Source organism: Cyprinodon variegatus, unplaced genomic scaffold, assembly GCF_000732505.1.
Source record: "Cyprinodon variegatus isolate N-32 unplaced genomic scaffold, C_variegatus-1.0 Scaffold176, whole genome shotgun sequence".
Lineage (NCBI taxonomy): Eukaryota > Metazoa > Chordata > Actinopteri > Cyprinodontiformes > Cyprinodontidae > Cyprinodon > Cyprinodon variegatus.
This window is the reverse complement of record NW_015150629.1, coordinates 69,715-83,674: the sequence shown is the minus strand read 5'-3', so window position 1 is coordinate 83,674 and position 13,960 is coordinate 69,715. Positions and strand designations below refer to the sequence as shown.

Genomic DNA, 13,960 nt, shown 5'->3' with positions numbered 1-13,960 from the left:
TTCTCAGCATTAGATCCTGTAACTGTTGTTTGGGTAATTCTTACATTGATTTTCATTTTGTCTCCTGATGAGCACTGATTGTCCCCACCTGGGTGGCTCCCTATTTAAGCTCCTGCTCTTCCCCTGCTCTGTGCAAGATTGTCTGCCTTTCACAGCTTCCAAGCGCTGCTTCATGAGACAAGAATTACCTGGCATGTCTTTGACCACTGCCTATGCGCTGACCTTACCATAAGCGAGTTGTATTTTTTTCTGATTGTTGCTGAACCTTGCCAAACGCTGAAACTCATTAAGCCCGCTGGATTTTTTTGAACTTCTTTGCCTAAGTGATCTTCTGTGCATGACCCTGGACTGGAAAAGGATTTCAAACTGATGGACTATTGATGACTGTAGCTCTGCTCCCTGTAACCCCAAGCCCCCAAGGTTCCCTTTTTCAAATTGGACCCCGCACTGCTGGAGCTGAACCTGGACCACTTGAGACACCCAGTTCTGTTGGGACCATTGTTTTGCTGTTTTCAAATCTTTTACTCAATCTTTGTTTTTGGTTGTTGGGTTCAGGCCTCTTCTGAAATCGTGACAATTAAAGGTAAACTGCAGCTATAAAAAACAAAACAAATAATAATTTGTGTCACATACATACCCTTTATGTTAATCAGTGCCCATGAGGTAGCTCTCGGGGTCAGAAAGGTTGATGAGGATTGATATGAATATTAAAGATAAAACCTTTCAGTCGAAGTGCAACCATATCAGACTTATCAACAAAAATATAAACTCAACACTTAATTTTGCTTCCATTTTTTTTTTATTATGAACTCTTAATTTTAAAAAAATTAAGATTTTAAACTTTTTCTACACACACAATATAATAATTTCCCTCAAATATTGTTCATAAACCAGTCTAAATCTGTTATAGGAAACACTTATCCTTTGCTGAGATAATCCGTCCCACCTCACAGGTATGCCATATCAAGATGCTAATTGCACACCATAATTAAAGAGTTCTTGCATGGCCAACATACCCACCAGACATGTCAGCCATTGAGCATGTTTGTTATGCTCTGGATCAGCATATATGACAATGTGTACCAGTTCCTGCCAATATCCGGCAACTGTGCACCACCATTGAAGATGAGTATTAACTTCAGTGCTTTTTAATCTGCTGTTCCAAAATGGTCTATCAGATTCCAAAACACTGGGTGAGACTATTTTGTGATAGTCAGTCCTACCAGCTGTGCACCATATGTTTCATTAAATAAATGCATTTAGTTATACAAGAATGTGTTCATTTTCCTCCCTGTACTTAACAAATCCATCACTCCTAGGAGCTAAAACTTCCTAAGTCATGATTTAAAGGTTCGAAAGATGATTTTCTCAGAAATTAAGTGTCCAGATTCATCTAAAATGATGGCTGCACATATGGTTCCCACCTGCCGAAAATTTTTTAAATCCATTAATTCTGGCCATAGTAGTGCCTACAAATCATTAACCAAATTTCTTTGCCTACTGTCTAATGTGGATTGACAACTTGTTTGTCAAATATTTTGCATACGTGCCCCCAGTACATTATTTACGTAGGCTCCAAGCATAACTCATTTGCTGTTTGGGTAGCAGTCCGCCTTTACGCCGAAGCACAGATAAGAACTCCTATGCTTGTTTCTTGCTGTAGCTTTATTTTTTAGCTATTTTTTCACTCTTTTGTGTAAAGCAGCAGCAGTGAGAGCACACCAACAAATTGTAAATATAACTTGCAGTGACAACGCCGGCAGAGACCTCTTCTTCTTATGGAGATTTCCTGCTGACTAGGTGCATCCTGGCATTTTGCTGCCCCTTGAAGGAGGGGGCACTGACACATGTGCTCGATTCAATAACACACAAACAGCCGTTGGACATATTTTCCTCTTTCCTGCCTTTAAGAGTCTTTACTAATTTGCTGGGTTAAGATTTACTTAGTGCCCTCTCTCCTCACACCTGAACACAACAGAATTTGTATTAAATAGGTGTGGAGACATTGACAGGAGACATTTATTGTGTTCCTACTGCTGACAAGCTGCTAAAGCTCCAAAAACATATAATGGCCCAAACATGATGCCAATATGGCCCACTGGGATAGGTGGTTGATGCATTTGTCTTGAATTTGGATAAATTATTACTGACAAGTGTTCTTGCAATTGAAGATGTTGGGTTCAACAGAAAGTTCTTGTATTTTAGTAATCAGATCTCTTGAAATCTTTATTTTATTGTAAACAGAGCCAAATCTCTCTAGTGAGTTTAACTCACAAGACAAGTTTAGATTTTGTTTTTTTTTTACTTAAAAAAAACACAGCAAATGTTTTAGAATAGACTGACCTAAGTTCTGTTTTTACTTACTGAGAAGAGTTACATCAAAGTTTTTTCTTATTATTTTAATGCTAAAAAAATTTTGTCAAGTTTTGTCAACAAGTTTTTTGTGTGTTTTACTCTCTTTTTAACGAGAATCTTTTGGCCCACAGCTACTTGTCTTAATATTTTTAGCTTACATTAGAGAAAGTTTAGAAACTACTGCTATACAACTTTTCAATAAGATCTATAAAAAAAAAAGACTTTCAAAACGTTTTAATATATGTCTATCAATAGTACACTAGCACCATCTAAAGGACAAAGGGAGATAGTGCAGGTGAAATATCAGAGATCAGACAATTCATCATGTTTAGTGATGTTTTGCATTAAAACCTGTAGAAAACCACAACTACACAAACAGTTGTGTAGTTTAAATATAACCGATATGTACATTTATAGAATATACTCCCTCCTACACATTTACACAGAAAAACAGCAGTTCAGATACTAATAAACTTGATAATAAAAAAAGGGATAGATTCCTTTATTCAGTTTGTTTTACATCATTATTAGTATGAAATAGGCCTACATAGCTGCTTTATTTGTACATTCTAATGCTTATTTAGAAAAAAAAATGCTTGAGCTCTAACAATGAAGTCATCTTTCATGCTAAAATAACTAGTATAAAAGTCAAAACACAAATTAAACAATTCTTTTGCAGAATAACCTCATTTTTTTGTTCGGTATTTGTAGACATTAAAAATGTCTACAAATGTCAACACTGTCAGTTTCAACATAAAATATTACACTCAATGATTTTAGTCCCACATAAATAAATAAATGCTATTCTAAAAATGTTATAAAAAAAAACGAATTCAAAGTACATTAAATATGAAATTATTACTTACTATTCAATAAATAAGTGTTTTTAATTAAGAGTAATTTTCAGTTGAATGCGCTTTGTTGGAGACATCTATGTTTGTCAAAGAACACTACTGCCACCTTACAGTTTGTGACGTCACGGTGCGGTATCGGTTGCTGAGCAAGTCCCAGTGCTGTATATGGTGTTTTTCACAACGTGCTATTATCCAAGTCATCTTGAAAACATTCTTCTTCAAAATGTTGGCTGCATATTATGTGTTTTTTCCCCGGCCAGAAGTTCGATGGCAAATCCTCCGTCTTTAAGTTGGCAATCCAACAACGTACCTGTCCTTGGAGGATTATGAATCGGAAAGGTGAAATAACAAATTTTCTTTCACTTTCACCTGATGTATTATAGCATCAAACTGCCATGCACATGGGCATTGTCAATTTAACTATAGCTCTTGCAAATGTATTAGTTTTAGGCATAGATAATGATCCATTGATTATTCCTTGCTGACCGGACTTCTCCTTTAAAACGTTTTATTATTTATTTTGTCCCTTTGCTAAGACTGTTATTTTGTTCTAGACATTAACAGGATATGTTTGGCTTCATTTTACTCTGTGACCTCTTCACACATTCTTCAGCTGTGGAAATAGAAAATTAAGAATGGTTCCAGGACTTCATGCAGTGCTGTTCTCCTCTGAGAGTGAATGGCTGCTGAGGTCTTTGCTCTCCTTCCACTGTTTGCGCCGCAGAGGAACATTTTCATGGAGTGAGTTGAAATCCCCAAACAGTTCAGATTTTCTGTGTTCTGATGAGCTGCAAGTTACACGTTACAAAGACAGTTACACATGGTTATAATTAAATTTATAAGTTATCACTTTACAAATTTAAGTTCATAGAAAGACATTATACCCATTTTCTGGAATAAGACAAAGAGCAGACTCCAAGTCATCAGTGGAAGATGATGTGAGAGAGACAGATCTGGACTTCTGAGAGACCAAGACTGATTGACATTCGTGGGGCATTTCTGAAGCGTTTAGTGAACCAACTTCAGTTTCAGCTGTTAAGGTAAAACCATAACTTAATCACAAGCCACAAATTAACTGGAAAATTCAAACAAGCTTCAGGAAAGACTCACTTATCAATAAAGCACTTGCAGACTTCAGCAGATGAGGTTGGTTTGAGTTTCCAAAGGGACTCATACTGAGAAACTGCTGTTTGAGCCATAGTGCACGATCCTCCTCAAAGATCTTCCTCTGCAATTATGTCAAAAAAGGTTGAAAAAATAATTAACGTATTAAATTTAAGGCAAACCTGTTGGGTGGTTTAACCTAGAATCTAAAATTGACATTCTTAATAAGGCTGCGCAGTGGTGTTTTTAAAAGAACGCCAGTTCCTCTGTCAGTATATCAAGGTTTTTTATGTTTTTTTATTTATTATCATTTTGTTTGTTTTAAATAATTGGTGTTCGTGATTGTGCGGCTGAAAGGATTTTGCCAATTTAGCCTCAAGTTTGGACATTGGTTACGATAGCAACCATGGCAAGTAGTTTTTTAAACACTTGAGTTGGGCTCATTATCATAAAAAAAGCTTTAAATACTTCCACAAGACCTAGTTGAGTTTAAAAGGGGGTGCCAGAAATGCTAATCAGGAGCAAGGAGAAGAGGAAGGAGGAGGAAATTCAACTCAACTTTGTCACAAAGAATGGAAGTAACATTCCCTATAAACAATCAGTCCTCCCTGTCAAAAATATCATGATCCAGGTTTTTCTACTTTTAAACCAAGAGAGATACAGGGGGGAACTACTTTGGTGTCATTTGATTTGTCCAGTACATTTACAGTAGCACTATTCAGCCTGATTTGCTTAATCAGAAACTCCAGAAGACTGAGGTGGAGGCATCAAAATCTCCTGGATCAAACGCTACATGAAACAGACCGCAGTTTGTGAACCTGAAAGTTCAAATTTATAATCAGGCAGTCGGCAGCACAAAAGCAACACAGGGGAGGGTATTCTAACTTCTCCCTTTTGCTTTGCACACCTCTGACTTCTATTTAAAAACAGAATCCTGTTTTTTGCAGAAATACTTGTGTGACTTTGCAGTTGAGGGCATTAGAGATGGACAAGAAGTTGAGTAAAGGGAACTAGTAAACTGCTTTTTGTAATGGTGTCGAAACAACCTTCTGATCCTGAATGTGAAAAAAAACTGGGGAGAGGATTGAAGATTTTAGAAGAAATGGGAACAAGTTGAATAGGTAATGGGAGAAGAAGAGGAGGTGATGAAGATGTATAAATACATCGGTCTTCACCTGGACAAGAGACTTGACTGGAGACCCACCTCCAGGATGTCTACATAAAGGCACAGATCCGACTGTACTTCTTAAGGAAACTTAGATCATTTCAGTGTTTGCAGCAAGATGCTGCAAAGTTTGTTATAGAGGGTGATCTCTTGTGCAATCATGTGCCGGGGTAACAGCATCACAGCAAATGACTTGAAGAAGCTCAATAAGGTGCTTTACAGTCCAGCACTGCTCTAGGCTCTTCTCTAGAACCTCAGGAGATAGTTTCACAAGGAAGAATTGTCCATAATAAAGAGAATTAATGAAAACAGTGAGCACCCTCTTCAAAAAACAGTAACAGGTTGGCTTCAATTAAAGGTGACCTTTAAAGTAGACCACTACAGAAGATCCATACTGTCTACAGCTATCAGTATCTTCAAAACTTCTTGAAAAAAAATCTGTAAGTTTCAACAAAATGTAACTATCTTTTGATCAATAAAGTATTTCTGAATTGTATTGAATTAATCACCTCATGGCTTAGTCTAATAGCTGCTTCAGTATAGTTCCTCCTTTCCCTCTCAAAGATGCGTCTCTGTTCCTCTAAGCTCTTCCATTCTTCACTAAGGCGCATCTTCTCCTGCAGCATGAGGCCATCATTCTGCAGTGAGGCTGAGTCTTGATCAATCGGGGAGCTCAGCTGCCTCTGTAAACAGATACAGAGAGCAAGCAAGATCTCAGTACGGTATTTAGTCTTTTCTGTTCATTTACAAAAATCAGAATTGGCAAAAATCTTTTTCCCTGAGTTTAGGAAATGCTTGATGGTTTGAAGTAGACATTTTCAAGAATTCTAGATACTTTTATTTTCAAACAGACAGGTATAATGGGGTTATTTTATCAGTGCCTTTTTATAGTGCAGGCCAGAGAGAGCAGGGGCTACTACAGATTGCTTTTAAGTAGAAGACGGTTGGACCTCTGTTGTTTCCTGAAAACATCTCATCATTAAATAACATTGCTTTTCTAATGTCCACTATGTCTTGCTTTTTTTAGGTGTTAAATTTTAGATGAAAGTCTTGACATCATTAAATTAAAGGAATATGACAGGACCAATCCAGATAAAGTGACATGAGTTCCCAACATACTTAAGAATCCTATCATTGCATTGAAAATTACTCTAACATTTTTTACAATGAACATTCATGTGAAGGTGCATTATTTCTTTATAAAACAATGCAGAGTTTCAGCCTTAATCTAGTCCTCATTAAATGACATTAATTTCCTGAAACAGGATTAGAGCTAATTTGGGATCGTAATGAGAATACATCACAAAGATTCCCAATTTGACCATGTATCTAATGAGAAACTCCTTTATTTACTTTGGAAAGGATTCATTGTTCGTTAAAGATTTTAGCTAAAGTTTCAACCTGTTTAAGCAAGATAATTTGAAATTTAGGTCCAATAAAAGTTACCTTACCTGTAGGAGATGCTGCTGTGTTTGAATGAAGTCTTTGCACTGCTGAATCTCCAGCTTTAGTCTGTCCATCTCCTCCTTCTCTTCACGAGAGACATCATCAACACCTTTAGACTCAGACACTCAGTCATACTTACTAAAAAAAACTAGATGTTAGGCATGTCTGAAATGTATTATAAATCAATATTTTTTATTATTGATTGTCACTAAGAAACGGGAAAAGAAGAGTTTTGGGAATTACTAAAACATTTCTAACAGAGCATTAGGTTCCTCTGAAATAGTTTATCTGTTGCACTCTGTCAGATGTGTTGGCTGATTTTAGAAAATACTTTGAATTCTCGATCTTTAAAATTCAAATATTTAGCCACATATAGAACAGAAGAATAAGAACAAAATTACTGGTCAACTATGAATGGTGGCATTATGTATTAGTAAAATGTATTTGGAAACAACAAACTGTCTTCAAACCATACAAGATTTTACTCCAAACTACCTTGACTGTCTAGTTTTTCAACGTGACTTTTCAATCTTCTCCACTGTAGGCGAATACTGTTGGTCAGTTTTTCCCTGGCATGAATACAGAACAGCTCAAGGCTTTCCTTGCTGGAGTCAAACACCTCGTTCTCTTCGTCGTCTGAGGCAGTCTGAAAAAAAGATACAATCTCTTGTTGGTTTAGAGGTAAAGGTATGCAAATTATTAAGTAAAAGATATTTTCATGCCAGTTTCTTTTTTTTTTATGGGGGCTAAAATTAAGCAATTAGAAACCTTTTTATTAATCTAAGAGAAATTTTAACAGAACAGCATTGCTATTGATCTTACAGTGAACAACAACATACTCCAACCTGCATGCCATTAAGTTCCTGCTTTTCTTCTTTCAGGGCCAGTTTTCTTGACTTCAGGATGGACACCATCTCTTTCTTTATCTGCTGCATCACCTTCCTTAACTCTTTGTTTTCCAGAGCAAGCTCCCTCTGCCTCAGTTCGTAGTCACTCAGAAGAGTCCTATACATCTCCTCCTCATGCCTTCAGATCAGAAACACGAGGGTAGTCTATGTCAACAAATGGTTATCAAGCTTAAATGAGCAAAGAGACTAAAAATCTACAATCCAGTTAAGAAGCTAGAATTGGATAAGAAATTCTCGAAGCTCTAAATGTTTAAGCACCATCTTACATTAAAACTAGATAATAAATATCAAAAGACTAGATAGCCTATTAAGTTTGAACTTGAAAATTTAGCCAAGACAGATGCTGTCCTCTTTGAACCACAGTGACAAAGGAACTGTTTAGTTAGTCCATCCATTAATCTGGAAGAGATTAAACTGGCCTCTGATAAAAAAAAATACTTCCTTACCTCCGGAGTATTGCCATGTTTAGGAATATTTTGTCCATGAGTGATGCTTAAAAACAAACCAATGCATTCCTTATTCTAACCTTAGAACTTTATTTATCTTTAGTATCAGGAACAAAATCTCAAGTCTGCGACCGAAATATAGAATGTTAATCACTGGAATGTTCCGATATCAGACAAAAAATCTAATAGCGGAATATTGGGCCTTTATCTAAAACCTTAGATTTAAGCATGTTGACAGAAACACTCTGGTTTTGTTAGAAGTGCACATGACCCATAGGTTAAACATAAAGAGATCAGTTGTTCTCATAACTATTGTTGTTGACCATTGTTTTCTGTTTTAGTAACATAAGTTGCTGAAGACATTTTTTAACATTCAACATAACAAAATAAGTAATAAAAGCACGTATGAGTCCTGCTGATATCTTATCGGGTCAATATCGGTATCGGTCAGTACTCAAAGGTGCAATATCAGTATTGTAGGGAATAGGGAAACTCATAGTCAATTATATAATCTTGATTAAGCTATTAATATTATTTTATCAATGTAAAATACGTTTTGGTACAATAGTCTAATCATTTTCATTTTGTGGAAATGTCAGTTTGTATTCAACTCCCTAATGCCAATAAAAGCATTCTATATTAAAGGAATAGTACACCCAAAACATGATTAGCCTTCATTTTCTACTCACCCCCATGCTGAACAACACTCTGGAGTACTTTTTTGATATCTCAAATGCATCTGGAGATCTGGGAGGCTTCTTGCTGTCTGCTGACATTCAAATAATGGAGGTCCATAGCGACCGAGACAGAAAGGTCCATAAAAGTCCACAAAAAACGTGTCAATATTCCTCCATACTGCTCGTCCAATGTATTCCAAGTGTCCTGAGTGCGTAGCGTCCATAATTTACTCGAAACGAAGTGATTTAGAATGTTTTTAGAGCATAAACAGTCGTGTATAGGATTTCCTAAACGCGCGTTCACGAGTCTACGGAAACCGCGGCAGACCAAACCAGATGAAAGTGCGCATTCAGCGTCTGCTCTGACGATAATGCAAGCGTAGAAGAAGAAATGTGCTGTTTACCTGTGCAAAGAAAGAAACAACGAAAGAAAAATGTCTGAGGACTTCAGTGTTGAGGAAGAGCATGAGTTCTTTGCCGAGCTGAATGCGCACTTTCATCTGGTTTGGTCTGCCCGGTTTCTGTAAACTCGTGAAAGCGCTTTTAGGAAATCCTATACACTACTGTTTATGCTCTAAAAACATTCTAAATGACTTCGTTTCAAGTAAATTATGGACGCTACCCACTCAGGACACTTGGAATACATTGGACGAGCAGTATGGAGGAATATTGACACGTTTTTTGTGGACTTTTATGGACCTTTCTGCCTCGGGCGCCATAGACCTCCATTATTTGAATGTCAGCAGACAGCAAGAAGCCTCCCAGATCTCCAGATGCATTTGAGATATCAAAAAAGTACTCCAGAGTGTTGTTCAGCATGGGGGTGAGTAGAAAATGAAGGCTAATCATGTTTTGGGTGTACTATTCCTTTAAGACCTGAAACCTTTAAAATTAAATATAGCAAAGTGGTTTATAAAACACAATCAGAACCTACTTTGCTTCTGTCTTTTCGGTTTTCCACAGGCTTCTCTTTCCATCAGCTCTTCCAAGGTTGTTTAGTAAGTCAATGGCTGAAAGAAAAAAAAAAGAATGTCAATCAATTTAAGTGTAAAGGGTTTCCAGCTAGTGTGCAGATAAGTAGTTTACAACCTTTTATCTGTTTGGTTGTTTGTTTCTGTGTCCTTAGTCATTAGAAACAGACATCAGTGGTATAAACAGATTTTGTGTGTTGTTATATTGCCCACAATGAAATGTTCAAACCCTCTCAGTTTATTAACAAATAAAAATAAATACTTCCTTTACATTTTCTTCTTTAATTTTCTTCCTAAAATATCTAATTTAATTTTTTTCACCAAATCTGCCACTTTTACTTTCAGTACAGCAAAGGAATGATAAGCCAATTGCAGTGCATTGATAACAATTCTAAAATCCAAGCTAAATATTAATTATGCCAATTAACTTCTTTTTACTTTGTTTCCTCTCCTTTTTGTCAGCCAGGAGTTGGTTCAGTCGTTCCCTCAGTTTGTTCAGTTCTCTCTCCCTCCTTTTCATTTCGTGATTGTACTGACAGGCACGGCTTGAGGTGATGTTCTGGAGTTTTTGCACCTGGGGAGAGGAAGGGAAACAAAAAAATTCAAGGGAAAAAAAATAAGCTGATCCCTTATGCATAAAAGGAAACCTCAGGATTATTAATTAAACTGGTTCGCATTGCCTCTTCTAATCTCATCTAACCTCATCTTTTTCATTTTTCAGGGAGCTCTGCAGACTCTTTAGTTTCAGGTGCAGCTGTCGTTCTCTTTCGAGCAGGCCTGTGTTTTGTCGTTTAGAGAGCTCAACCTCTTCCTGCACAACAGAATGCAAAGTGTTACTGAACACAGTGAAATTCAACCTTCATTTTTTGCAAAAATTACAGGTTTTGTTCCATCAGTTATAATACAGTACTAAAAAAAAAACTTAATAAATTTTATTACACCTTTAGATGAGTGTTATTAGTCTTCAGGTTATCCACATAGCTGCTGAGTTTAAGCTGTTCCATTTCCATATTCTCCAGTGTTCTCAGACTCCTGTGGTGCAACTGAATCAGGTCATACATGCAGTTCAGCACAGCCACTACATTCAGCTGTGAGTCGTCATCTAACTCGGTCCAAAAAGGCGAGAGGCTCAGCAATGACACCTCCTACAAAAGACAAGAAATGTTTACAATAGATGCAATAAGAATTTGCTGCAGATAGGTATAGATTTTAAAATTAAAACAGGTATAACAAAAAGGCTTACAAACCTGTTTGATATAAGACAGACATTCCTGCATATTGTGCTCTGTGCAGAAGGTTCTAAGACTTTGGGAGTTTCTGGGAAGTGCCAGCGATGACTGGCTGAAGTGCCTCAAGGGAGGTGTTCCACATTCAACAGAGCAGCGGCGAGCATCCTTGACTTGAAGAAGAAATTATGTCTGTCAAATATCTCCTCTGCACTGACGTATGAAATAATTAGGGACTTAGTAACTGAAAAAGCATTTGAAATTAAACTATATAGGTTATTCTTTGCACCTTAACTGCCAACGAAATGTATCTGATATGATAAATAAAACAAGATAGGGCACTAAATGAGGAGAAACCTACTAGACAGAAATACATTTGTTACCATTAGTTCCAATATATTGTATTACTTCAGTACTTTTTACTTACCTTGAGAGGAGTCTGGCATTGTAGTAGTGCTGCTGTCCGCTATCCAATGTGGAAAATCTACTGCATGGGCTGATTAGAAAACATGACGGCAAGATCCACCGACCCGGTCCTGAAATAGAGAACCAGATTAGCAGTGGCCATTCAAAGCACTCTGGATTACAGGGCTATAGGAGGCTATACAAATGTAGCAGTCAAGGGTGCAAACCAGGAGCAAACTGGGTAACAGCAGTTTATAAAGGAGCGCATAACTTAGAGCTACTATTATGATTATGTTGGTAGTTTGAGTGCATGGTATCATAGCTTGTAATGGGCAATGGGCTAAAACAAGGCTGCTAATTTTTCTTAATGGAATAAGCTGTTGATCAGATTAACACCAGACAGACAATCTGTTACTTTATTTCCAGAGAGACACAATCAAATAACATGGAGAAAAAACACACAAGACAACAAATATGTTTCTATAAGATAACAAATGTGCTTTAAATGCAAAGAATTATGATGTTTTGCCAACAATATTTGCAAAATAGCTGTATAAATGTAATAGAATTTTAAATTAAACCAATACATTTTTTGTAGAGACAACTCTATGATCCTTCTGTGTGGGTTTCTCTCTTCCCTATGTTACTTCTTAGAAGATAATGATATAACTCAGTTCAGGAAGATCTGCCTTTGCTCTCAGTGATATTTAATCCTGTTAGACAAATGGAAAATCCCCCTGTTGTCAAGAAGCTTACAAGGCTACCATCCAATTTAGACTAACTACAAATGTTAACCTTTAGAGCATCTTAAAATTCAGGATATATGCCTGGAATTTCCTCATCTCAGGAATTTGATCATTGACCCACATCCATTCATTTAAATGACCTGTTAAACGTTCTGAATCAATTAAAAGCTTCAATTTAGTGCATCTTAGCAGCAATGAAGCTAATTTTATTTAAATTTACACAACATGAGTAAAGATCATTAACATAAACACAAAACTGCATACATCTTTAATAAAAAAAAAACAAGAATAACAAACCGATCACGCTGGGTAATCAAACTGTATGGACGGGGTAAATCTTCAAAGTATATTTAGAAAAAGGGAAAAGAAAGCTTTATGTTTAATGTACTCACCCGTGCTTCAATTAAAGCTGTGTTCCGAGGCAATGATCTCCAGCTCTGACTGCCCTTGTATAGCATACACACATCAAACACAGCGCCGATTGGTCCAGTCATTGCCTAGCAACCAAACATGGCTCAACGCGATTGGCTGCTGGCTCTGAGATAGTTGGAGCGTTCTTAAATTAAATAAATATTTTACGTTCGCCTTCATTTTAACATAGGCTCCAAGCAAAAGGTTTTCATCATCGGATTAGTTCACAAATTATCTAAGAACAAAGCAAAAAGAGGCTTTTCTATATTCCTCTCGTGTCTTTTAGTTACTATTAAGTCTGTTTTTTAAGATGCATAATAATAACTATATATATATATATATATATATATATATATATATATATATATATATATATATATAAAAGCAAAAAAAAAAAAAACAACAACAAAGCTGGGTGCAAGAGAGTTGCAAAGAATGAGTCCCTTTGAAATTAAAAGAAAGCCTATATGGGTGGAGGCCAAGGCAACACCACTAAAGACTACTTTTGTTCAACCAGTCACAGGACTGGAAAGCTTGGCTTTGCCCCTCGGGACTGGGAGTAAGCCCATTCTCATTAATTATATGGGACCCCACCCTATAGACACAAAGTAGCAAAGTAGAAGCCACGCTAAAAGAACAAAAAAACAAATCACATGTCTTTTTAAAAGTTGCTTGAATGTCATTTAAACTTTTTTGTTACTTTCATGCCATTTTAACGACATGTATCTCACAACTGTGGCATTCAGTTCACATAAAAAAAAGCTTTATTTTTTGGAAGATAATTTAATAACAGTTAAAAATTAGGGACCTCAAGTGAGGTGTATTTGTTTCAGACTGAAAATAAAATGTTTATGTAAATTAAATGAAATCCATATAAAATGTGGCTTTAAAGTAAGTCAAATGTATACTGTGTTCATACAGATGATCTAAGGAGTCATATGACCATGAGTTGATCTGGAATCTGTTAGCCATGATGCTTTTGCAGATTTTCAAGGGAAATGCTCTGATCTTTATATTGGAGAAACCAAACAACCTCTTCATAGACACATGGCCCAACACAGAAGAGCGGCCTCCTCAGGACAAGACTTTGCAGAACATCTACACCTTATGGACAAAGCACATTCTTTTGAGGACCAGAATGTTCACATCATCTGGATGACTCTTAACTTCCTGCTCCTTAATGCAGACAAAACAGAAGTTAGAAGTCTTTGAAAAAGAAGCTGATTATTCAGTCACTTCATTTGGA

The 13,960-nt window shown here is 36.5% G+C and overlaps 1 protein-coding gene across 2 annotated transcripts; it reads right to left on the bottom strand.

Annotated features, from left to right (window-relative positions):
- Window positions 1-2,608: 2,608 nt before the first annotated feature.
- ssx2ip (synovial sarcoma, X breakpoint 2 interacting protein) lies at window positions 2,609-12,762 on the bottom strand. 2 transcript variants are annotated; one of them, XM_015378663.1, is made up of 14 exons: window positions 12,696-12,762; window positions 11,580-11,688; window positions 11,174-11,325; window positions 10,868-11,071; window positions 10,627-10,737; window positions 10,365-10,500; window positions 9,890-9,965; window positions 7,770-7,950; window positions 7,420-7,570; window positions 6,930-7,033; window positions 5,988-6,161; window positions 4,320-4,437; window positions 4,094-4,241; window positions 2,609-3,997 (listed from the first exon to the last, which is right to left on the bottom strand). In XM_015378663.1, exons 2-14 carry the CDS (start codon window positions 11,596-11,598, stop codon window positions 3,859-3,861), a joined length of 1,713 nt encoding a protein of 570 aa, XP_015234149.1. In that variant the 5' UTR covers window positions 11,599-11,688; window positions 12,696-12,762; the 3' UTR covers window positions 2,609-3,858. The 2 variants fall into 2 exon arrangements, with proteins under 2 accessions (XP_015234149.1, XP_015234150.1); XM_015378664.1 differs by having other exon boundaries at window positions 2,610-3,997; window positions 6,930-7,009.
- Between the last annotated feature and the right edge of the window lie 1,198 nt (window positions 12,763-13,960).

Coding starts and splice junctions, on each gene's coding strand:
- ssx2ip (XM_015378663.1), bottom strand. Junction 10,738..10,867: donor CTAATAACACTCATCTAAAG/GTGTAATAAAAT, acceptor TCTGTTGTGCAG/GAAGAGGTTGAGCTCTCTAA. Junction 4,242..4,319: donor TGCAAGTGCTTTATTGATAA/GTGAGTCTTTCC, acceptor TTACCTTAACAG/CTGAAACTGAAGTTGGTTCA.